Here is a 24,134-nt window from a genome sequence, read left to right as displayed (position 1 = left end):
GCAGACTTCTTGTTTGCATGTTACCTTGAGACATAGGCCTACATTTTCATAACAGTGCAGCTTAGCCAGTCACCACACAATAACTACGACCCACGGTATGTTAACTGTGTGATTACTAAGTGAGGAGTGTACCAGGACAGTAGGCCTACATCATTTCACCAATATAATTTGATAAAGGATAACATCTCACTTGAAGGTATCTCTTCTTCTCTGTTGTCTTTTCTCTCTCTTTCTCTCTCTAATCAAATGTCCATACTGCTCTGGACTGACATCAGCCTCTTCTCTGTTTGCTGTCAGGGAAAGAAATCCCCAACAGATGACAATCACAGGTGGGCACAAATACATCAAAACTATTTTGTGACGAACTACGAATACTGGCTCAATGTAACAAAATAAAACACAAATACATGTAGCTGTGAAAATACTAATTCAATGAAATTACAATTTGAAAAACAAAAATACCAACACAATAATGTTTTTTTTTTATTATGATAAGTCATACATAACACCAGAGGTTCTTTTTAGAGCATTGTGACATATACTCCGTCGAATAATAATATGGGTAGACAGCAGCGCTGGTGTCATGGATGGGCCTTTGGAGGCCAGGCTCGTTTAAACAGGCCAATGTGCCCCCCAACTAACTGAGTTCTCTGCCTGACAAAAAAACAGACATAAAAAATGACACGCAGCATAAACGTCACGTAAGCAATGTAAAAGAGGCCTAACACTTGCCTATTCTTGGCCTATTCTATTAACCTGTTATTCTGCTCCCACCTTCTTGAATGCCCTCATACAGTCAGTGTCATATGCTGTGCTCCTCAGATGAACGACATAGCTCTGCCACAGGTAGGCCTATGCCTACCCTCAGGTCAACCCAAACTTTTCTCAGTTGTTACTTGTTGGTGGAACCAACCAGTTCCTATTACAGAAGGGACATCCCTCTCTCTCCATCTTCAAAAAACTCCTGAAGACCCATCTCTTCCGAGAATATCTCCACTAGCACTCTACTTACAACTGGCCTTGCTAATTCTAGCACGTACTGTATTGCTAGAACTGACATTTGGCTGTATGGAAAAAGCACATGCGGATGCACTAGCTTGTGCTTATCGCAGTCTACCTTAAATTGTTTACCATGTTGAGAGTCGCTTTGGTTAAAAAGCATCAGTCAAATGTAATGTAATGTACATCAACAGTCAATAAAAGTGGACTGTCAGAGCAACAGGTCTAAAGCCATGCTGAGTGTCCTGTTATCTCTTGTTCACCTGTTAAACGTTTCGTCGGGTTTGATGAATCTACCTTCCTAGCACTTTGTGACTGTGTCAAATTTGTTAAAACTCGGTCTGTGCTTAAAAGAACATTTTGAACATCACATAGTCTACTTACAATGTTGCATAGTCGTAAGAGTCAGTATGTGCAATTTCCTTTTCAGAATGTTACAACAACATTTTGAAATGAATGGAAAGACACAGTGATGAAATTTTGCACTCAGCCTAGGCCTTCATGGAAGTATCACATGCTTTTTAGAACATAGGCTATCTGTTCAAAAATAATATAAACTATCTAACTTTCATTTCATTATGGCTATTGTTGCCCATTCACCCCCTTCATGTCAACATTATAGATACACCTATGACCGCAGTTAAAACATCGAGCCTGCAAGTGGCATCGACCATTTTTCTTTGAAAAACTGAACAGAGGATGCTCAATGACTTCACATATTTTGTATCCATCCCCTCACTTATGCTTTTCAATAACTCTGAGTTTCTCTGAGTTGTTTGTGTCACCAGGTGGCGGCACTATTGCTGCCCCATCTTATGTCAGCTATACCCAGAGGAGCAAACCACTCCTGCTAACAATGGTCTGAAATGATGGAACACATGATGGCCATCTTTGTTCTGCATTAAAAACATTGCCCATATCCCAACAATCCCCTTTTTAGGCTTCAAAACTGCATTTCAAACAAATATAACATGTGGCCTTTGTTGCCAGTGTATGGGACAAGCTGGAAAAAAAATGCATTTCTTGAAAGGTATAGATGTAAAATAAAAGCAATATTATATGAACTGTATATGTATTTGAATCAAACCTGCATTTCAAACAAAAATGGTTGTTGACAGTATTTGGGACAAAATTAGAATAAAAACAAATGCAGGAAATCTGGTCTACAGGGTGTGCTACATGATTGTCATTACTAACATCAGAAAATGTGGCAAAATCTTTTACTATGGACGTATACGTCTATTGCCATAGGCTTATTTGACAAAAACGATTTACTACACATGTTTTTTGCAATCCTGCAAAATAACAACAAAATATGCTGAAGTAATCAGATATGTTTTCAAATACTTCTGATTAATATACTGCTCATGTCTGATTCACTCACAGTTGAGTTTCTCCTTCTCTTCCCTTTCCTTTTGCACTCTCTGTCTGTCTGTCTGTGTTACGATTGGACCCCAGCCCAGATTCAGTAGGCCACTCCTATTCTTTCTGACTCATGCAAAGCCCTTCAGGAAAAATGAAACTATCCCCAGCTAACGGCTTCAGTTTGAGCGGGAACATGGCCGCATCCAGCATTGCTGTGGATCAGGACCACTTCACTTGCTCAATATGCTTTGATCTCCTGACCGAACCTGTCACCATTCCGTTCGGACACAGTTACTGCATGGCCTGTATCAAAACCTACTGGAACGACGACAAGCGTGTCCACAGCTGCCCCCAGTGCAGACATGGCTTCACAACTGTGCCTCATCTTGGAAAGAACACCGTGCTGGCTGAGGTTGTGGAGAAGTTTAAGAAGATGGCCGACCAGACTCCACACCCTCACCCTCTGGCCGTCTGCAGCGCCGAGCCGGGAGATGTGGTGGAGTGTGATGCCTGCACCGGAGCGAAGGACAAAGCCATCAAGTCCTGCCTTGTGTGTCTCGCCTCCTACTGTGAGCTTCATCTCCAGCCTCACCTCTTGTCCTCGGCCTTCCAGAGGCACAAGCTGGTCGACGCCACTGGCAAGCTGCAGCAGAAGCTCTGTCCCCAACACAACAGGTTACTGGAGATCTACTGTCGGACTGACCGACAGTGTATCTGTTACCAGTGCATGATGGATGACCACAAGGGACATGACAGCATCTTGCCAGAGGCAGAGAGGACTGAGAGGGAGGTTTGTGTCTAATGCCATTTCTGGAATAATAAAGTAGTGTAGAATTAACCCTATAGACTTGGAATGTTTCTGACAACACTCAAATGATGAAGCTTTCCAACAGTGTAATAAGGATGTTTTTGTCCTGGCATTCATAACAAGAATGCTTGGGCAAGTGAGAGCATGTCTCTAAGGTGAATCATCTAGAAGTAATTACAGTTATACAATTCTTCATACCCTTGGCAAATACTGATTTATTTTCTCTTGACCAATATGTTTATTTTGAAAATGACACTGCCACATGCCAAAAGGTTGTAAGACAATGTGTTAGAAACATGGAATCAGAAAAAAAGGCGTTTTCATCCTTTTAAACATTTTTTATGAAAAATGCTGTGTCCAAAATAATATGAATAATCAATGGAAACATCTTCATTTGTCATCATAGCTCTCAAAATGGTTCTTATAATACCCTCGTGTCTCGACAATGAGACTGCACAATTTTTAGCAGCAATCTTGGTCTTGAGGCAGGAACCATTATTTGCCATAACTGCGGCCTTGTGCTCTATGATATGGATTGAGGTTTGGACTCTGGCGGGACCACTCTAAAATGTTGATATTGTTCTCTGTTAACCATTTCTTGCCTTTTTGGCTGTATTAAGATCATTGTGTGATTTAAGAGTCCAGTGTCACCTATTGGGGCTGGTCTCTCAGCAGACTGCTTGACATTTCTCCAGAATCTTAATGTCGCCCCTTGTTTTAGTGATACCAGTTACTTTGAGAAGGTCAACAGGTCCCACTGGCTGATAAAAAATATCCCAAAAGAATCATATTCTCACTTAAAATGGACATGCATCATTTGGATGTAATGCTTCTTTTTTAAGTCCCTGCAGTAAAACAAAATGCAGCGAAAGCTCATTTCAGTTACACTTTACTGGCAGGTACATAAGAGTGGCACGACACTGTCATGAACATGTAAACATTATAAACAACAAGTCATACACGTGTATGACATAACGCTTCTGTCATTAAGTGTCATTCGGTTTTTGTCTTGTAAGGGTTAGGGTTCATGTGACATGACAGTGTCTTATGTTCATGACAGTGTCATGTCACTCTAGATACCTTCAAGTAAATTGTTGCCCTAAATTCTTTGTCCAGGTGTGCTTTATAAAGGTTAAGCTAAGTTGTGTGTGATCCATGATCAGCATCCTTGATGACCAAGTGGTCCATTTTGAGATGGAGTGTTCCATTTTGAGAAACCATACATGGAGAATAGTTATGAAATGTATTAGTTTGGGGTGTTTTTCAGACAATTTGGCCTGGCAACATGGTGAAATTAAATTACATTGTAAGAAAAACAAGGACTACATCAAGATCCTGAGGGAAAACCTCAGGCTCTGAGCAGGCAACCTTGGGCTCTTTGGCAGCATCGGATCTTTAAGCAAGACAATGATCTGGAACATCCAGCCATAGTGGGAAATAAATGGTGAACAAAAAACAATATCACATTTTAGAGAGTGACCCAGCCAGAGTAGAGAACTCAATCCATTAAAAGCGAGCACAAGAGTGATGAAGAATCGGTCCTGCCGCAAAATCCAGATTTCCACAAAAAAGGTGCAGTCTGCAATCATTGTGGAGACATGGAGAGGCCTGGTATTTAGAAACCTGTGATGGCAAATATTTTTTTCCCACTGATTATATAAAAAGGGTATGAATCATTTAAATACACCATTTTTCATAAAAAGATGAAAACGTTTTGGCATGTGGCAGTGTCATTTTCAGTCAGAACAGATTGGTCAACACAAAACCAACATTAGATCAATATTTGCCAGTGGTATGAATCATTTTGTTCCTAACTGCATGTGCATCAATTATTAATTTGTAGGCTACTGTTAATATGTATTCTTGGCCTGTGTGTTTACTCAGAAGGAGCTTTGTAAGACCCAAGAGAGAGTTCTGAAAAGTATTGGAGAGAAGGAAAGTTCTGTGCAAGATCTGGCCAGGACTATGATTACACTCACGGTATGTATTCAGATTTGTTTGAGGCAGAAAAAAACAGTTGAGTGACACAATCAAATGGAGAAAGCTTGATGGCACAAATTGTTGAGAGAGTATTTGTTGAATGTAAATGAGAATGTATTCTGGAGAATGAAAGTGTGTATGAGAGTCTATGTAGCTATGTTTTTTTTTTTTTTTTTACTTTTTGATCATTTTCACCTTATCAATGGTAAATGAGCAGATGAGTGTACGCAGCCACGTTGCTTATCCAGGTAGCTTAAAGCAATCCTAAAGTGTTGGGGTTTTTTTTACCTTGAAATAACATTCCCAAAATCATTTTGATGAAACATTGAATAGGGTGAAAGGCACTTCTTCCACACTCTGAGAGGTCTCATTGTTTGTAGTATTGACTCCTTCATGGTCCACATCACAGGAAAATGTGCACGCATATCGGGGTCAGAAAGCTTTCCGTCCCATTGAATTGTGTGTGTGTGTGTGTGTGTGTGTGTGTGTGTGTGTGTGTGTGTGTGTGTGTGTGTGTGTGTGTGTGTGTGTGTGTGTGTGTGTGTGAATTGAAACATCAAACACCATGCAGATAGCTGTATATGGCGGGCCAATGAATCTCTGGCCACTTGCTAACATTGTCTGCCCATTCTGCTATCAGCTCAGAATCAGGCAGACAATTGTCATTAGCTAAGACTAATTTATTAAGGTAGGCCCTACGGTTCACAGTCCTGAGGTGACAATGACTGTGCATAGGCCTACTTTGACAGCGCAACATATAGGCCTAAGCCACGCCATTTTCTGACCCTGCGCTGCTGGCACCACCAGCCAAGGCTCTCAATGTTTACAAACACTGAAGGGGTCTATTGACTAAACAAATTGCTGTAGCAGGCCGGAAACACTGAAACCCTTCCACCACTAGTGGGCTCATAGGTGGAGTTAGAGCCATAGCAAAAGAGAGTTCCGACACTCTTTGATGTCGCCACCACACCATCAACAGTTCCACAAAACCTGTGCTGAATGGCTGTATTGTTGGAGGGCGGGATGTTTTTCCAGATGCTGGAAGGTATAATTTACTCTTTGGCTACTGAAGATGCGACTGGCAGTTTTCAGCTCCAAAACTGTCTCCATAACCCGGAGTGAGCTTACAAACTATATGGCAAAAAAACATCTGACCAAAGTTGCCAATTCACCAGTTTATGTTTGTCTGTGTTGTATTATATGTTATGTTTATAGTTTGTTACATAATGCACATTTCTTAATGTTATTTGTTAATTACGCTTCTCAACTATAGGGGGACCCTGAGAGCAAATTGTCTTTATTGCTGTTTTAAGGAGTAACTGCTGAAGGACATCTTTAGTTACGTATTCTTACAGAGATGAGTAGTTAGCCAGAAATCTGGACCTCGGTTCACATACCCCGCAGGCTTTTCTGAGCTACCTGTTTGTTGGACTCTCTCTCCTCATAGAACTCTGCTCTGGCAGCAACCGAAGACACAGACAGCATATTCTCAGAGCTCATCCAGGCCCTTGAGAGAGGGCGCTGTGAGGTGAAGGAGATGATCCGAGACCAGGACATGGTGGTGGGGAGTCAGGCCGAGGGGGTCCGGAGGAAGCTAGAACAGGAGATAGCAGAGCTACGGGTGACACTCTCAGAGCTGGAAAAGCTTGCGCATACACAGGATCACATCTTCTTTTTGCAGGTTTCATTTTTTCCATTTTATTTCGCCCTCATGTGGCCTTTGTAACCGTTCCTTTGGTATAACATATATAATACCTGATATACAAATTAGTTTTCCTCAGAAATTCCTTCATCTTACCATCTGATTTGTTTTGCAAAACACATCCTCTCAGGGCTTTGACCGTCTCCCTGCATGCAAAGCACTCCGGGATAACACCAACATTGCTCTCAATACATACACCTCTTTTGGATGTGTGACAGCATCTGTCACAAACCTGAAAGACAAACTAATCAACGTATGCCGGAAGGAATTAAGGAACATCACCACAATAGGTTCTACCATCACATCTGATTGCTTTATTGCAGTTATTTTGTCTGTTTTCTTTACAACAACAACAACCTATAATTCCACTCTTTTCTGTCTGTGTAGTTAATCAAGTCCGCCTTATTGAGGGGAAATGGATCCGAGCAGAGTTGTTACAGGGTGCGTAATCATTTATACCATCTGAGATAAGGTTTTATGAACAGGCCACATGAATGCACTATTCATGCATCTGTGTTTGACCATGAATTAACTCATATCATATATATCTACAGTGGCTTGTCAGCCCACTCTGGACCCCAACACAGCCAACAAAACCCTGTGCCTGTCTGAAGGTAACACAAAGGTGACTGGTGGGAGCCTGATTCGGCTCTCCAAGGACAACTCTGAGAGGTTTGACGTGCGACCCCAGGTGCTCTGCCAGGAGGCCATGAGAGGGCGCCATTACTGGGAGGCAGAGTGGACAGAGCGGCATGGACTGTGCATAGGAGTGTCCTACAGAGAAATCAGTCGGAAAGGGAAGGGGCATGAAAGTGGCCTCGGCCACAATGACAAGTCCTGGACACTGAGCCTGTCCAGTAAAGCCCATTCATTCTGGCACAATAACATGGAAACGGCCCTATCTCTTCCCACAAACGTGAAGTCGGGAAGAGTAGGTGTTTACCTAGACTATAAGGCAGGAATGTTGTCCTTCTTCAGTGTATCTGACACTCTAAATGTGCTTCACACAGTTAAAACAACATTTGATCATGTCCTATATCCTGGGTTTGCAGTGGGCACCAATTCGGTTGTTAGAATGTGTCCACTAAATTTGGATACAAATGATCTCCAGAGCTCATCAAACACTAGATAAGGCCTTGCCCTGGGATCAGAGGTTAAACTCAGGCTGACTCAGAACAAATGACAAAAATCACTGTAACATTTGAAAAAGTGGCTGTGGTAGCCTAGTCATTGGGATAATAAATCCATATCAAAACTTTTCCTTGTGTGTGTGTGTGTGTGTGTGTGTGTGTGTGTGTGTGTGTGTGTGTGTGTGTGTGTGTGTGTGTGTGTGTGTGTGTGTGTGTGTGTGTGTGTGTGTGTGTGTGTGTGTGTGTGTGTGTGTTGCAGCATTTTACAGTCAACAATCTAATCGCGCAATCATGTCGCCGTCTTATTACAAACGTTACGGTAGAGGCGGGCCGTGAGGTTTACTTATCAGTGGTGAACTTGCACACAGTTATATCATTCTGGTAAAAAAGAATGACTAGGCTATCCTGTTAAGAAATCTCTGGGTGTGCATTCTGGAACAATACTGAGGAATCAGGAGAAGCCTACATCTCGACCGACTAGTTGACGACGGTAAGCATGACATGGCTAGTTGTTTAATGTAGGGTAATCAGGAGCATTGTTTAAGCGAGTGACCGTCATGCATGCATGCTGTCACTATCTGCATTTAATTGTCTTTAGATTAACTCTAGGCCTCGCGTAGCCCTCTGAACTTTCTTTAATCGCTCATGTAGCCTGATGTTGACATTGCCTACGTAGCCTTCAAATCAGATGTTTCAGTGTGTTTTCAGTCTCAGTTTCTTGGCCTATGTGGTATCGTAATTTGACGTCCTGATTTGTGTAATATGTGGGTTAGGTTATGTGTAGAGTTAATCTCAAAATGACGTATGCTAATTGAACTTGCATAACGGTGCATTCAAAAGACGATCCCATAAATGTTCTCATAAATACTCGCGCTTCCCCATGTCGGCGCTGTTTAATACAGATTAGCCCACCTCTTACACGGTATTTTCCATCCACTAGATGGCGCTATCTGGATGGATTTGTTTGGTAACGGGAGCCTCAAGGGGTATCGGCAGAGGTATCGCTTTGCAGTTATCAGAAGCTGGAGCCACAGTGTATATCACTGGTCGTCAGGAGAACACCTTGAAGCAAACTGCAGCTGAGGTGAGGGGCATGGCCAGACTATTACATCAGAGTAGCCCACATCTGCAGGGTACAGAGGTCATGTGCAGTACTATGTGCTTTAAAGGCTATTTGTTGTTTTGTTCATAGGCTACAATAAAGTAATTTAAAACGTTGATCATCCCTCATCAAAAAGTCCTATAGTAGGCTATTCCAATCAGCTTCCGATCAGATTTTGGAACCAAAAGCATCACAGGGCGGTGGAAACTTGTGGATAGGATTCCAATCAGATTTTGGATTTTTTGGACTTGATTCCAAAATCTGATTGGAGTCCTAGGACTTTTTGACATGGAATGTTAGGCATTGGATAGTGAAATTGAGTCATGCTTCGAGACACTTAGGTAGCGTACAGGTGACGGTACCTTTACTTCGGCTACTCTACAATTTCACAGGTCAAAGAAAGAGGAGGCGATTGCATACCAGTGATATGTGATTCCTCAAAAGAGGATGACATTGAGGCACTCTTTGAAAGAATAAAAAAGGACCAAAATGGCAGATTGGACGTCTTGGTAAACAACGCCTATGCTGGAGTACAGGTAAGAGACACTGAAGGGGCCTCCATATATGTGAGTCATGCACTTCTACCCAGAGCGACCTTTAGGCTTTTTGGACCTCCATACACCAAAACACTTTTGAGACTCTCAATCTGCTCAGAACAATGTTATATTAAAGTGCGACTACTTTGGACAGCATCAGTGCATTGGCATGTTCAGTATAGTAACTATTGGGAAAGTTGATAACTGTTCAATGGTTTCAAGAGTGATTCATATTATAGGTGATATTTGACAACATGGGGAAGAAATTCTGGGAAACTGATCCATCTGTGTGGGATACAATTAACAACACAGGACTGAGGTATTGTATTAAGTCAACAATAATATGATGATGACAGTAGAACCCCTTAATACTACAAATTACCTCTATTGGTAAACAACTTTACTTCTATTAGATTATGTGATTCACTATGGTCATATGAGAAGATGGTACCTCTCAATACTACAAATCAACTCTGTTATCAGACATCAACTGCTGTTTGATAATGTGATCCAGTATGGCCACACAAAGGACCTTGCTTTATTGACCTTATCAATGACCATAGTGCATCCTCTCTCTTTTTCTCTCTGAAGTAGTCAGGTCAATATTTATTCTTAAACCCTGCAGAGGTCACTACTTTTGCACCGTCTATGCTGCCAGACTGATGGTGGCCCAGGGAAAGGGCCTCATCGTTATGATCTCTTCCATGGGAGGACTGCGCTATCTCTTCAATGTCCCCTATGGAGTTGGCAAGGCTGCTGTGAGTCCATCTGCCTACTCATTACTATGATTATTATTATTATCATCATCATCACATATACAGTGCCCTCTACATTCATTGGCAGCCCAGGTAAAGATGAGGAAGAAGATATGTAAAATGCATCTTTTCACAATGAAAACAAGTATCTGAGAGTGATTAGACTCAAATAAATTAATACCCTGCCACGTGTTGCTGTATATGGCAATGATCAGGGGTGAAGTGGCTGTTAGACAGACAGCCTGCACTTTGAGTTGACTTCATCCACCTGTGTTTTGTGCTGCCTCTTTGTGACAGTGTGACAGGCTTGCGGCAGACACTGCAGTGGAGCTGAAGAGCAGAGGAGTGGCGTCTGTGAGTCTGTGGCCAGGCGCAGTGCAGACTGAACTGATCTCTAAGTTTGTACTCGAGAAAGATAATCCTGTCGGGGTTGACCCAAAGGTAAGGCAGCCTGATTGGCAGGTGGCCATTAACTCCCGATGTGTTATGTGGAGGGCCAATCATTAAAGTCACTATGCAGAATCTTTGAAGTTTGTTTTCTATTCCTCAAACAGTTTAAAGATGTGTTCGCAAATGGAGAGACCACAGAGCTAAGTGGCAGATGCATTGTCGAGTTGTCTAAAGGTAAGGTGTAAAATGGCATCAAAGCTAAAGAAAATGGGATGATTTCTTTGTAAATAAACACATAATCTATATATGTGTGTGTGTGTGTGTCATAAGTTACAGGATGCCTACATTTATCCCCTAGGATAAATGAAATGTTTATCTATCTATTTGATGAATGCATTTTCCTCCTCGTCATCAAGATCAAAATCTGATGTCCCTCACGGGAAAGGTTCTAATGACGTGTGACCTGGCAAGACGTTACAACTTACAGGATGTTGACGGTAAGATTAAGCTTATGTTGAGTATCAGTTACCTTGCTTTAGGCAAACCTATGTTAATAGCATTATTTTTTTACCTCTGCCAAGGAGGTATATGTTTTCATCGGGGACCGGCGTTTGTCTGTCTGTCTGTTTGTTTGTTTGTCTGTCTGTTTGTTTGTCTGTTTGTTAGCAAGATAACTCAGAAAGTAATGGATGGATTTCGATGAGATTTTCAGGGAAGGTCAGACATGACCCAAGGAGACGATTACATTTTGTGACTGATCTGTAATTCTGTCGGGATTCCAGAGGCATTTATGTATTTAGCTTAGTGGTGTAATGGCAACCTAGGAAGAACAATGCAGGCGGAGGTAGCTGCGCTCTTGGAGTGCTTTTTCTAGTTAAGCATGTTTTCTTTTCCTTTCAGGACGCAGTGTACAGGACTACACATCCTTGAAGTTTGCACTGACTCAGGTGCCCTACCTGTCTTGGCTCTCCACCATCACGCCATCATTCCTTCGTGTACCTCGATTCATCCTCACTCTAGCAAATGGACGTTTCTAAATGAACACATTGTGGCGTAAAACCACAATAATTGGGATTGTTGACTGAACTTCAATGAAATACTAATAGCCTACTTTTTGCTAATTTTCATGTTGTGTGCACATTCTCATATGGTGAAATGGAAGGACATTTTTACAGCTTTCTAATTGTAAGTTTTATAAATATGAAGGAAGGATTTTACTCAACAGCAACTTTTTATTATTATGTAATTTAGAGCTATATTGCATGTCTAAGCCTATAATTCCCAAGCTGTGCCTTATACAGAAAACCTAGCCCTATGGTGAGATAGCCTAACAATTTGCTGTAGGCTACTAGGTCCTAGGTTAGGCCTATTATCAGAACTACTAAAATATGTGTAATAGGCTCTTGAGTAATGTCGAAAAATAAAAGTAATTTGGAAAAAATGTTTGACTTTTTTTTTTTCTTTAAAAGTTGTATCACCAATGGTCGGCAATAAATAGAGCCTTTGACACAACCATTTTTAAGGTGAACCTGGCGAAGATGGCGACAGACTACGCAAGTTGAAAGGATTTGTCCTAAATCGAATGGCCATTCCTGCCACTGCCCTGTTCATCCAATCCTCGTCTTGCCCAGCATGGGCTGGCACACACCCTCAGCTTCGTCATTGAAGGCGATACGGGGCCTAGGCTGTGAGTTTCCTGATTCTCCGCCTAGCCTCGATTTGGCCGGACAGGAGGAAAAACAGTTTGGGATTGCCAGAACAAAAGCACAACGGACCAAAGGGCTGCTAAACATAGGGAATACGTGTAGTTAATATTAACACACTGGAGAGGAAATGCGGTTGTAGTTTTAACGAATCTGCTCTAAATTGCATGCACAGAACAGTAAAGTATTAGATTAAGTTTGTTCAGATTATTTTTATTTGGTGTGGAGGACACTGGAATTATTGTCCGAGACAATCGCTCGGGGAAAAGGTTCGAGGAGGGCAAGCGACACAAGGGTCAGACAGCGGCAGCAGCATTGTTTTCATCACACTGTAAACTATTTGGATTACGGAGACGAAGAATAGACCACACGGTGACGACTTTACAGAGGGAAAGGGTTGATTTATTTTGAGGTAAGTTCGTTTTTTTTATATAGGTGGCACTGAAGCGTGTCTGTGGCAGTGCGCCTGTGCCATTTCTGACCATAAGCACTAGTTACTACGCCACAAAGACCAAGTTTGCGAGATCGATGGGGTGTATTGTCATGGACATTTAAAAGGGTGCCACGGTCTTTGTTGGATACACACAAACTTAAGTGCTCTCTCAGGAAAACGTTTAGAAATGTTCGACCCAGACGGACGGTAAAGTTAATTTTAATTAGCTAGGATATAATTTGTAAACACTATCTCATTTGCCAACTGCGTCAAACTTCTAAAGCTTAGCTTAGCAGTGCGCTGTTATTAGCTAGCTTTAGAGCAGCGTGAAACTGTAAACTATCGTGTCGGCTATCTCAATTTGAATTAAAATAATGGAAAACAGTTACACCTGTTTCAAATGCAGTACAATGTTTTACGAATCTCAGATGCCATTATCAAGTGACGTTTGCCATCGTTGTTGTTATTTATTGTTTAAACACCGAATAAAGTCGTGAAAAGATGACTAAAGTGAAGAAAACACGCATGTCTTTGGCAAAATCCGGATTAAGTTAATAGCTGGCGAGAAAACGTAAACAAATCGAATTGATGTTAATAAGACATGCTTTTCAGGCAGTGGACGTGGTCAAAGCTTTGGGCTTCTTAAGTGTAGACCAACAGCACTTGGTTTGCTTTACTCCTTTACGAATATTGTTCTCAGCTGTAAACTTATCTTAGTCAAATTATTTCACTGATGGAACTCCCCCTTTAACTGAGGTTGTGCAGTTACAGGTTAAACTATAGGCTAGGGAGTAACTCATCCATACAAGAGAGTTTGAATTTTGTTTGTCATGCGAGTTAGTAGCCTACAATTCGTTGAATATGAATGAATGTAGCAGGTGTATGAATGAATAATGAGATGTGTGTTTGTGTGTCTGTGTGTGTGTGTGTGTGTGTGTGTGTGTGTGTGTGTGTGCGTGTGTGTCGTTACACAGGACATTTCGGTCATTTTCAATTAATGTACTTGTTAGTAGGTCAACTAGCCAAGAAGAGTCGATTTACTTGTGTTATAACAATATTTTAGAGTCCAGGTGGCTTTTGAAAAGGATACAGTCTTGTTGAGCTTATTTTGTCTAAATAATGTGGACTTAAATACAATTAGCCTATTTTAAAAATGTATGTATTAAGCTTTCCTAAAGGCCAACATAGTGTGATGGCAAACACTGAAGTGGGTTGTGATTGAAGATACTTTTGATGAATAGGAAGAGTAACTCCTATGAGAACTCCTTAGAGTTCATCACATTTCTGCCTGTAGCTGTTGACAAGATATTTAGACAGCCAATCTTTTAACAGTATTGATCTGTTTGTATTTTAAAACCCTTTCTCTTTTTGAATTCAGACTGGAAGACCAAAAGCACCACACCTCCTCCCCCTAGAGGTTATGCTGAACCGTTTGCCGAGTGTGGACTGAGAAAGGGAGACAAAACAGGCCCTGGGAAAGGGGTGAGCAAAGACGGGGGCAAGCAAAGGGACCCCCACCCAACTCTACCCCATCCACCCTGTACCCAATAAAGTCTGTCCCCCATAGTCTGGTGAAAGTGGGGGAGGGGTGGGAAGCATAGAGAGAGGGTTACAAGCGGTTTCATGGTGGGATGGTCAGGAGGCGAGGGGGAGGGGACACAGCTGTTAGATCTGTAAAATTTCAAGTGAGAAGTTGGCTGCGAGACTTCCTCATCAAAGGATGTGGCAGCGTGACAATGACGTTTTATACTCAGCCAAACATCTGTGCCACTCTCACAACATGAAGGGAAAAAATCCATTGCTGGTCATATGTTGAGGTTATTTTACAATCACATGTTCTGCTACTGTTTTTTTTCCTTACTTTTTTTTTCTTTCTTCAACCCCTAGGAATACAAACAAAAGAGAAGACGGTGGCACGTCACCGATGGAGACACACGGCGACTTTGACAAAAAAACTGGATTGGATGGGACCATGAAGGCAAAGTCTCTCAAGGGATCCTTGTCAAACAAAGAGCGAGACGGCAAGCACACCAGCCCTCGACCGCTGAAAGCCTCCCATTATCACAACACAAATGGCAAGCTCCGGTCGCCCTCTGATCACACCGTGGCAGAACACAATGGGGGTGACAGTGGCGGTGTCGTCAGCTTTAGCACCAACCACAACTCTGTAGTTTGCCTCCCTCTGGTGTCGGAGGGACTCAAACTGGTGTGGACACAGTCTGACCAAACTCGAGAGCTGGACGCCGTGCCAGAGCTGGTGCAAGCATTCAATGTGTTCCCATATCCTACGTCACGAGAACTGAGCACGCTGGCTTGCCTCTGTGCTCTGCCACTGGACAAGGTTAAAGTCTGGTTCATGGTGCAGCGTATCAAGTACGGCATCAGCTGGACCTCCGAGGAGATCGAGGAGACGCGGCGCAAGCTGGCAGGACCAGAGCGCATCAGCAAGTGTGAGGATGAGGGGAAGACTGAGGAGGACGTGAAGGGATTTACAACCCATTGCTCTCCCCAGAAGAATGTAGCAAAAAGAGTCAAGTATGATCCACCAGAATCCCCAAACCCTCCCAGTGCGCCAAAATTCCGCTCTTCCCTCCCACCCCCACAAGACTCGTATTATTACCGCCACCCGGTGGACACACCAGCCATCACAGCCACGTCACCGGGTACCCCGGAGTCTCCTCTCAGCCTTCAGCAACAGAGGCAGGGTCGCTACAAGAAGTCCAAAGCACAGCTGGCCTTGCTCCGCAGCAGCTTCCTGCAAGAGAACTGGCCCAATGAGGCAGAACTGCGGCGCCTGCAAGAGGAGACGGGGCTGAGTCGCAACGATATTCGCAAGTGGTTCAGTGATAGCCGGTACCAGCTCAGGAATGGCCGTGCAGGACCAGGCATTACCTCGCCCCCTAAGGGAGGTCAGGGTGACCCTCAGCCAGCCACCCCGACAGAATCTCAGCAGCTCCAGCCCCTTCCGCTAGTGGCCCATAAACCGCGGGACCAGGCAAATGGAATCAACCCGAAGGCGCTCTCTCGTGCGAAGGTGATCCGTAATGGTGCGAGGGAAAGTGATTTCTTTAAGAACTTTTTGTCCAATCGCCTGGAGGCTTTTGGTGAAGGCACCATGTCGAAGGGGGAGAGTGAAGACTCGGCAGATGAGCCACCAGCTGTGCCGCCAGTCGCCAAGGACGAACCCATGGAGCCGAAAGCCAAGGAGGAAGTGGCAATGGATCAGGATCAACCCCTACAGTTGATCAGGGAGCCCCCTGAGCCAGAGGCGCCCACAGCACTGCCAACCAACGCCTCGTCCCCATCTCCGTCCGCTACCCCTCCTCCAGCCTCTGCAGCGTTACCTCACAAACGGTCTTCAACCAGCGGCCCGTCTTCTCAAAAGGTGACACCCTCAGCCAAAGTGAACCCTCCAGCTGCCCCCAGCCCTTCCTCCTCCCCTCAGCTCACAGCAGCTGGCCGTCCTCGCAAGACAAAAGAGCAGCTCGATGTGCTAAAGCAGCATTTCCTGTCTTGTCAGTGGCCCACGAGTGAAGACTACACCCAACTGGTTGAACTCACTGGCTTGCCTCGTGCCGACGTCATCCAGTGGTTTGGCGACACCCGCTACGCCGTGAAAAACGGGCAGCTGCGATGGGTAAAGGGCCTCCGAGAACAGATACTGGCAGAAATCGCACTGCAGCAAAATGGAGGAGGAGGTGCGGGTACCAATGGCAGTGGGGGCTCTCGGGGGGGCGGTAGCCGCAAGCGCAAGTCTCAAGGAGGTAGCACCACCAAAGCATCTGCAGCAGCAGCAGCAGCTGCAGCAGCAGATTCTCCTGATATCAAACCACTGGAGTCTTATTACCAGCAGACAGGAGTGCTGCAGGAGAAAGACCTGGATGTTCTCTGCCGGAAGTCAAAGATGAGCTACCAGCAGGTGCGTGACTGGTTTGCGTCCCAGGACCAAGAGTCAAAGCCCTCTGAACTCAGTATTACTGACTGACCATGCAGGCCTTGGCCATCCAACTGTTCAGGTTGACCCCCCCCCCCCCCTTCTTTCTTTTGGCTGTCTGTTCTCCTCCAGCGATGCAGGGAATAGGGGCTTGTCAGGCAAATGCATTTTGAGCTTTTGGACAATACTGCATTATTTTTTACTGTATTAAGCTGCTGTGGCCCTCTAGGTCTTCCAAGTAAAAGATTCATTGACTATATAGAATGAATGAATGCTGTATCTGTCCATTTCTTGTTTTGAACTGGTTGAAACAATAAGCCGGTGCTGTTAGGAATGGGCAAAATGATCTGCTGTGCACTGTTTTCTTTTACCTGACACATTTGCGTAACTCTTCGGTTGTATGTTTTATTGTTGTTAGAGCTAGACCCAAATAATTGTTACAGTTTACTATTAACTTAATATAGTCTACATTTAGAGTGTTAAACACATAGGTTGGTCCTACCCAGGTACTGTATGTTAGTTCTGTAGATAGCAGGACTGAGATAGTTTGGACTTTTACCTTTGTGATCTCATTCCTGTCAACTCCTAAGACAAGCAATTCAGTCCCATTAATCATCTAGTCCTATGAAGACATTTTGCACTTGACGTGATTGGTGCAAGCCCTGATGATTATATGGACAAACGTTAGATCAAAATATATTTTGTTATTTTACTTATTTTAATAGTTGTTCTTTCCCCTGAAAGTTCTTGTTTCTACCCCTAAAAAGGTGCAAAGCACTCTTTCTTCCATGAAATACCCTTTGAATTTAAGCTGCAAAAATAAATGTGTGCCTTACGTATGAGCCTGCGTTACAAGAGAAATAGAACTTTTTCGATCACAGAAAACGCCTCACAATTAAGTCTTCCCTTCCTGTCATGTGATCAATTGATCAATTACTGTGAATTCTCAGAACCCTGAAAACACCTGGAACTTTTGATACTAGTGGTTGCAAAGTTACAAAGTAAATGCATATTTAGAGCTGTTTTTGGTTCATTTTCCATTTTAGTGCTGCTTTAATTAATACTGTATATTTCTTGAATATGATCCTAGGGGTAATTGCATTCCACTGAACATTAGGCCTGATGGTTATTTATTGTATATAGTTCTGTGTCTATTAGAGATGATAAACACATCAATTCAGTGCTTAGTGATTCACTTTTACCATTTCTCACCCAAATTGCAGATCAACATTGCAATATTGTTTGGTTCTTTCTTACAATACCATATATTTTTGAGGTTAATTCAAGTAAACAATTACTAGACATGTGGTAATCTTAGTTCATGAGGATGGCAAATTGAAGTGATGTACTGAGCATTTGTAGAATCTGCTGTCAAATGAACCTCACTGAGGTCTCTTTTTTTTTGTAGATGAATCTAATGTTGCTCTTTGGTGTAATAAACTGGACTGAATGCATTGTCTGTATTTGGTCTGTTATATTTTGTGTTTACCATACAATCAATACTGAACAGAGAACCAATTTTTTTTTTTTTTTATGAAATACATGTTTTGAAGTAGTCATAAACAGACATGTTTAGTGTGTTTACATTGTATTATTCACTGATATGAAAAGACCCAATATTAGTATTTCCTTTCTTGTTATATGTGTGGGCAGAGCTGCTTAAAAGGGTAACACCACATATGATAGCATGACTCTAGACTGTAGCGTCACCTCCGAAATCAGAGAGCACAAAATGAGCTGTTCTGGAGGATAACAAGACTGATAGTCATTCCTTCTCCACACTAACTCTCAGAAATCCCCTGACTTGTGTTTACAAGTACTATCAGTAATGTTCAGAGGACTTCTTGTAATACTTCATCATATTTAGGTGACTGTCAGCAAGGATTTGGCTCTAGATAGGAAACTCAGATGACTTGAAAGAGGAGGTTGAGTTTGTTAATAGTAAACATGACTGGATTTATTGTAGGGCTCTCCTCAGATTTATTCAAATCGAGCTGTTGCAGCAAGCACTTTTCTTCTGAAGAACTGAAGCCAAAATGTGTCGGCCATACAGGTAACTTTGGAGCCAGTCTGTAATAGTAAAAGTGCTTTTTCAACCAGGTCTGCGCAGAAATCTGGTGGAATCCCTAGCATTTCTTAGTTCCACTGGGTTAACTTAGTTTTGACTTCATGTATGCTGTGTTTATTTTATGGTTATTGAACCTATCAATTAGGTCAGGATTTGCCAAGACGTTGCTGAATCTGTTTATATTTCAAGGTCATTGCCTCATTTGCTGTCAAGCCAGTCAGGGGCATATGTACAAACATGTTAGCGTCTGTTTTAGGCGTACTCTCTTCACTATGTTCACGCAGACACGGGAGCTCAGAATGGCACGCTTCTGACTCTAGGATATGCCAGAGTTTCGTGGAAAAACGTGGGAGGAGATGAGTAAGGTGAGACGGATCATGTATTCTGGTGTATAAATGAAAACTGCAGCTAGATGTGCTAAAGCAGCATTTCTGGTCTTGGCAGTGGCCCACGAGTGAAGACTACACCCCATTCACATCTGTTGTGTGGAGAATATTTTCCACCTTTTAAAGCAGGCGTACCATATCACCGTACCATACAATTTTTTTTATTTCTTTTAAACTACCTTTACGTTATCCACCTTTTATGTCTCATTTTTTCCCCCCATGTCACTTCCGTAGATTCACTACACTACTGAATTTCGCCTATAATAGCATGTGGCCAATATCAACAGAATTTCCAGACTTTGACGTTAGTCAACTTAGCTGGCTTGCACATCTGTAAACAGACAGACTGACTGCAGAGCAACTATCTAGCAAGCTAACTACCAATTAGACATAGGTAGAAAACATGCAAGTAAGACCCTAAGAATGAGTATCATCATGTTACTGAATATGTCAAGAAAGTAACACACAAGGACAAATGCTGAGGTCTTTAATCCGTATCATCATGAGTCATGGTTTAGTATTTACCAGGGGTCTGGTCATTTCATCTATGGTCTGGGAGAGGGCCGGGCTGACCCATGCTGAAACTGGAACTGGAAAATTGGGGTCATGAGGTCTGACCTACAAGTGAGGAACAGACAGTTCATCAAGTTACAATAATTTGTTATTGTTAACATTCACGCTAAATAGCTAATGATATTGCATCCCTCATGGAGAGACATGCCGAGCAATTTGACAAAAGGGTATTGGATTAAAGTTGCACACTAAACCATAAATGGAACTTGAACTGTGATTTCCTACAGTTTGTAAATGTAATGGATTACCTTGTGGGCGTGTGCACAGAGACGGTGGTTGGAGTCCCTGTCAACAAAAACAGACGGGTAAGTCTACACAGATGGACAGACAGACAGACACAGACACACACGGACACAGACACAGACACACAGACACACACACACACAGACACAGACACAGACACACACAGACACACAGACACACAGACTCACAGACACAGACACACACAGACACACACACACACACAGACACACACACACACACACACACACACACACACACACACACACACACACACACACACACACACACACACACACACACACACACACACACACACAATACAATCTAAGACATTGACTGGCCCAACAGAAGACAGAGGTTTTACACTCACTCAGTCCTTGATCATGGAAAGAGCTGAGACTGGACACTGAGGTGACAGAGCCTGGTGGAGTCTTCAACCAGAGAGAATGGACATTACACATATATGCTTAAGTAAATGGAGTCTTCCCTGCCCAAGGTGCCCAACAGGAAAATGTGCACTTACATGCATAGAGTATCTTGTCTGCCTTTCTCGGAATCTCTCCAGAGTATCTTCAGCTCCATGACGACTTCAATAAACATGCAGTACACATGTCAATCGATTCTTCATGTTTAAGTTCTTAACAAAGTACATTTCTATATGTAAATGAATGTACTCTTGAAGCGTATCTTTATCTTTAGTCTTACCTTGCACTTTGTTGACCAGAGGTAACTGGGCAAATGGCAAGCACACAAAAATAAATCAATATTAGTACTAACTCATAAATCAGTATTGAGTGCAAGCCACAAGACATAAATAATCAGAGGAAAAAAGTGCAAAGGTTCAAATTCAACACTCTGAGATATCAAAAGAAGCTGTTGAAGAGTAGTTACCCGGAGATGTAACAGCAATGGGTAAGGACATCCTTTGAGGGGTCCTACATGAAGAAACAGCAGTTTTGATCTGTTACACTGAAATGTGCACTAGACATGAATACGTTAGATAAAGTAATGATTAAGATTACCCATTACGTTGAAACTTTCCTGGTGATACCTTTGGGATTGAAAACATCCATTAGGGACCACAAATGTGATGGCACAAAGAAATGAACATATTTCACATGAATAATTTCAACTTGTATTACCCTCCACTGTGAAAGTGGTTTCTTAAGTTCAGTATTCTCCTTCTTCAGCCTAAACCATTGGAGAGGAGAATGGGATTGAGAATCATAAAGGGGTAGTTAGAGCATGTAGCACAAGAGAGAGCAAAGGTAACATCTCCACCTGTAACACTCCTCTGTGACTTCTTTCAGCCTTCTCTCCAGCTCCAGTGATCTCTTTTTGTGGTAAGTCATAACTCTGTCCATCTGTTTGAGCTGGAACTGGGCAATCTGGGCAATCACAGAACATTGTGTTGTCATCCCACATCTAATGGTGCAAAAATAATAATGTAAAAATGTTGTGGCCAATGATTGTATGGAAGGTTTGCATTGGCTAAAAAGAGACCTGTGAAATGTGTTCCATGCGTGACTGAATGAGCTTCATTGGATCGCGGAAATAGACCTGTTCTTGTGGTTTCATCTTTTCCAGATAATGAGGAATGCAGATTTTTTTTTTCAGTTATGGAAAACATGTTTGAGAAAATGTTACACACTTGTTACAGTAATTAATAGCACATATTTTATATAAAACAATGACTTCCCCTACTGACCTGATTCGATATTGGTAAGTAGTTACAGCCAGTTCCACAAACACTGCATTGCTCTAAAAGGTGAGGAGAGACACTTGGAGTTTGTGGCACCACATACACTATATTGGCAAAAGTATTTGCTAACCTGTCTTGACTTATAACATATGAACTTCAGTCACATCCCATCCTTAATCCATAGGGTTTATTATGATGTCGGCCCACTCTTTGCAGCTATAACAGCTTCATCTCTTCTGGAAAGACTTTCCACAAGGTTTAGGAGTGTGTTTATGGGATTTTTTTTGCCATTCTTTCAAAAGCACATTTGTGAGGTGACACACTGGTGTTGAACGAGGCAACTGGCTCTCAGGATCCACTCTAATTCATCCCAAAGGTGTTCTGTTGGGTTGAGGTCAGGACTCAGTGCAGGCCATTCAAGTTCATCCACACCAAACCCTGTCATCCTTTATGGACCTTACTTTGTGCACTAGTACTCCATCATGTTGGAACAGGAAGTGGCCATCCCCAAACTTCCCACAAAGTTGAGAGCATGGAACTGTCCAAAATCTCCTGTTTAATGCTGAAGCATTCAGAGTTCCTTTCACTGGAACTAAGGGACCAAGCCCAGCTCGGGGATGGCCTCTTCCTGTTCCAACATGACACACCGGTGCACGCAAGGTCCATAAAGACATGGATGACAGAGTTTTGTGTGGATGAACTTGACTGGTCTGTGCAGAGTCCTGACCTCAACCTCAGCCAGTCGCCTCGACCAACATCAGTGTGTGACCTCAAAAATGTGCTTCTGAAAGAATGGTCAACAAATCCCATGAACACACTCCTAATCCTTGTGGAAAGTCTTCCCAGAAAATGTGAAGTTGTTTTAGCTGCAAAGGGTGGACCAACGTCATCATAAACATATAGATTAAGGATGGGATGTGACCGAAGTTCATATTATGTGAGTCAAGGCAGGTGAGCGAATACTTTTGCCAATATAATGTAGCTAGCTAATTAGGGAATTAACATGACATTTTAGCCCAATTCGTTTGGCATTTACTTGGCTTGATGCACTTTTCACAGCAAATATGACCACAGCTGGAGACTGCAAAATGTTTCCCTTCCCTGCGAAAGCATCTGTTGCAGTGGAACCAGTCCATCCTAGTAATGCAGAAGACAGATCAGGCTACCTTGGCAAACGAATCCTATTCATTAGTCATGTTTGCTAGCTAACAAGGCAAATGATACATTTTGATCAATAAAAAAACAATGTGAATTGATTCATCCATTTGCCCTTTGGCTCAAAGCAATCAAAAACACATACCTTAACTATCCTAAACAATGTAGTTAACATAACAGCCCAACGTTAGCCATCACATAACGTTAGCTAATGTTAACTTAAACTAGGCTACTAACTAGCTCGTGGTCAGCTGTCAAAAACAAATCGTTGACACTTGGACATAAAACAAGGTATGATTTGCTGTTGAGCCGAATTAACGTTAGTTTAGCCTACTCATCTGTGTAAAACACGGATCTAAAAGAAGAGCTAATAATCATTAATGTTGACCTACTAGACAATACCTTGTAAAGTCCTGCTCCCGAACAGACCTGAAGTTATGTTGTTGTTAATGTCCACGTGATATGTCCAGAGTTGAAGTCTTTTACTGTCTATGGGTCTATCACGTGTGCATCATCTAATGTCAATACTTCGTCAATTATTGATAGCATTATTTGTAATTGTAAACTTTATTTCATTATTATAACTATTTATTTAGGCCTAGCCTAGGCTATTGTCACATTAATAAAGTATCTATCTATCTATCTACATGTCAGGCTACAGTAGGCTAGTTAGTTGTAGAAATCCTTAGAATGAGCATTAGGCCTATATCCTTATATGGGCATTCCAAAAGAATAAGACACCTTGACCTTGACACACCCAACAATAAGTCCCTAAGTGTCACATCACAGAAAAGTGGGCCATGAAAAACAAAACCTAAAATAGGTATTGAAAAGAAATCAATTGAGTAGCCCATGTAGCCCATGTTAAATGTGCATGTTTTGGGTAGGTTATAGCTACTCAACTGTATGAGCAGGTGTGCTCATCTACAATTTGATACCCACAGCTCAATGGTCCTACTGCAAACAAACAATTCTCTACCAGCAGATTTTAATTAGCAACTTCAAATAGCCAGAATTACTGCTACACCTGCAGCGTTTGTCGACCAATTATGCTTTTTTCACATAGTCCGTTGTCAGTTTAAGGATTGTATACCCTACTGTTTTTGTTTTAATTAGTCCATTGATTTAATTTGACCTTTATTTTTGCTATTCTTAAAATTAAGCCTTACC

General features: G+C 42.3%; 4 protein-coding genes across 6 annotated transcripts; 3 read left to right on the top strand and 1 right to left on the bottom strand.

Moving 5' to 3' along the window:
* The first annotated feature begins 2,541 nt into the window (after nucleotides 1–2,541).
* On the top strand, nucleotides 2,542–8,112 carry LOC134101674 (tripartite motif-containing protein 16-like). 2 transcript variants are annotated; one of them, XM_062555404.1, is made up of 6 exons: nucleotides 2,542–3,154; nucleotides 5,060–5,152; nucleotides 6,600–6,833; nucleotides 6,985–7,144; nucleotides 7,242–7,295; nucleotides 7,409–8,112. In XM_062555404.1, exons 1-6 carry the CDS (start codon nucleotides 2,558–2,560, stop codon nucleotides 7,984–7,986), a joined length of 1,716 nt encoding a protein of 571 aa, XP_062411388.1. In that variant the 5' UTR covers nucleotides 2,542–2,557; the 3' UTR covers nucleotides 7,987–8,112. The 2 variants fall into 2 exon arrangements, with proteins under 2 accessions (XP_062411388.1, XP_062411381.1); XM_062555397.1 differs by having other exon boundaries at nucleotides 5,057–5,152.
* A 202-nt stretch (nucleotides 8,113–8,314) lies between these two features.
* dhrs1 (dehydrogenase/reductase (SDR family) member 1) lies at nucleotides 8,315–12,208 on the top strand. The gene is made up of 9 exons (XM_062522682.1): nucleotides 8,315–8,474; nucleotides 8,925–9,068; nucleotides 9,479–9,622; nucleotides 9,862–9,941; nucleotides 10,248–10,380; nucleotides 10,675–10,818; nucleotides 10,932–11,001; nucleotides 11,184–11,264; nucleotides 11,668–12,208. The coding sequence occupies exons 2-9, from the start codon at nucleotides 8,925–8,927 to the stop codon at nucleotides 11,802–11,804; spliced, it is 933 nt and encodes a 310-aa protein (XP_062378666.1). The 5' UTR covers nucleotides 8,315–8,474; the 3' UTR covers nucleotides 11,805–12,208.
* Nucleotides 12,209–12,448: 240 nt separating this feature from the next.
* homeza (homeobox and leucine zipper encoding a) lies at nucleotides 12,449–18,296 on the top strand. Of its 2 annotated transcripts, none has more exons than XM_062522661.1 (3): nucleotides 12,449–12,882; nucleotides 14,282–14,385; nucleotides 14,791–18,296. In XM_062522661.1, the coding sequence occupies exon 3, from the start codon at nucleotides 14,828–14,830 to the stop codon at nucleotides 16,886–16,888; it is 2,061 nt and encodes a 686-aa protein (XP_062378645.1). In that variant the 5' UTR covers nucleotides 12,449–12,882; nucleotides 14,282–14,385; nucleotides 14,791–14,827; the 3' UTR covers nucleotides 16,889–18,296. The 2 variants fall into 2 exon arrangements, with proteins under 2 accessions (XP_062378645.1, XP_062378653.1); XM_062522669.1 differs by lacking the exon at nucleotides 12,449–12,882 and adding an exon at nucleotides 12,958–13,110.
* A 1,466-nt stretch (nucleotides 18,297–19,762) lies between these two features.
* On the bottom strand, nucleotides 19,763–23,431 carry LOC134101665 (RING finger protein 212B-like). Its single transcript, XM_062555385.1, has 13 exons — nucleotides 23,367–23,431; nucleotides 22,846–22,946; nucleotides 21,816–21,868; nucleotides 21,611–21,685; nucleotides 21,389–21,495; nucleotides 21,250–21,298; nucleotides 21,130–21,158; nucleotides 20,999–21,042; nucleotides 20,813–20,837; nucleotides 20,631–20,694; nucleotides 20,478–20,538; nucleotides 20,113–20,149; nucleotides 19,763–19,909 (listed from the first exon to the last, which is right to left on the bottom strand). Exons 2-13 carry the CDS (start codon nucleotides 22,943–22,945, stop codon nucleotides 19,837–19,839), a joined length of 717 nt encoding a protein of 238 aa, XP_062411369.1. The 5' UTR covers nucleotide 22,946; nucleotides 23,367–23,431; the 3' UTR covers nucleotides 19,763–19,836.
* Between the last annotated feature and the right edge of the window lie 703 nt (nucleotides 23,432–24,134).

This window comes from Sardina pilchardus, chromosome 2, assembly GCF_963854185.1.
Source record: "Sardina pilchardus chromosome 2, fSarPil1.1, whole genome shotgun sequence".
Lineage (NCBI taxonomy): Eukaryota > Metazoa > Chordata > Actinopteri > Clupeiformes > Clupeidae > Sardina > Sardina pilchardus.
This window is presented reverse-complemented; position numbering and strand designations above follow the sequence as displayed.

Excerpts from the sequence above, each read along its gene's own strand:
- dhrs1 (XM_062522682.1), top strand. The coding sequence starts at position 8,925 with ATGGCGCTATCTGGATGGATTTGTTTGGTAACGGGAGCCTCAAGGGGT. Across the intron at positions 9,623-9,861 it reads ACGCCTATGCTGGAGTACAG|GTGATATTTGACAACATGGG; the intron begins GTAAGAGACACT and ends TTCATATTATAG. Across the intron at positions 11,002-11,183 it reads CATTGTCGAGTTGTCTAAAG|ATCAAAATCTGATGTCCCTC; the intron begins GTAAGGTGTAAA and ends CTCGTCATCAAG.
- LOC134101674 (XM_062555397.1), top strand. The coding sequence starts at position 2,558 with ATGGCCGCATCCAGCATTGCTGTGGATCAGGACCACTTCACTTGCTCA. Across the intron at positions 5,153-6,599 it reads GGACTATGATTACACTCACG|AACTCTGCTCTGGCAGCAAC; the intron begins GTATGTATTCAG and ends CTCTCCTCATAG. Across the intron at positions 7,296-7,408 it reads CCGAGCAGAGTTGTTACAGG|TGGCTTGTCAGCCCACTCTG; the intron begins GTGCGTAATCAT and ends ATATATCTACAG.
- LOC134101665 (XM_062555385.1), bottom strand. The coding sequence starts at position 22,945 with ATGGACTGGTTCCACTGCAACAGATGCTTTCGCAGGGAAGGGAAACAT. Across the intron at positions 20,695-20,812 it reads TCTGGTCAACAAAGTGCAAG|TCGTCATGGAGCTGAAGATA; the intron begins GTAAGACTAAAG and ends TGTTTATTGAAG. Across the intron at positions 20,150-20,477 it reads TTTCCATGATCAAGGACTGA|GGACTCCAACCACCGTCTCT; the intron begins GTGAGTGTAAAA and ends TTTTGTTGACAG.
- homeza (XM_062522661.1), top strand. The coding sequence starts at position 14,828 with ATGGAGACACACGGCGACTTTGACAAAAAAACTGGATTGGATGGGACC.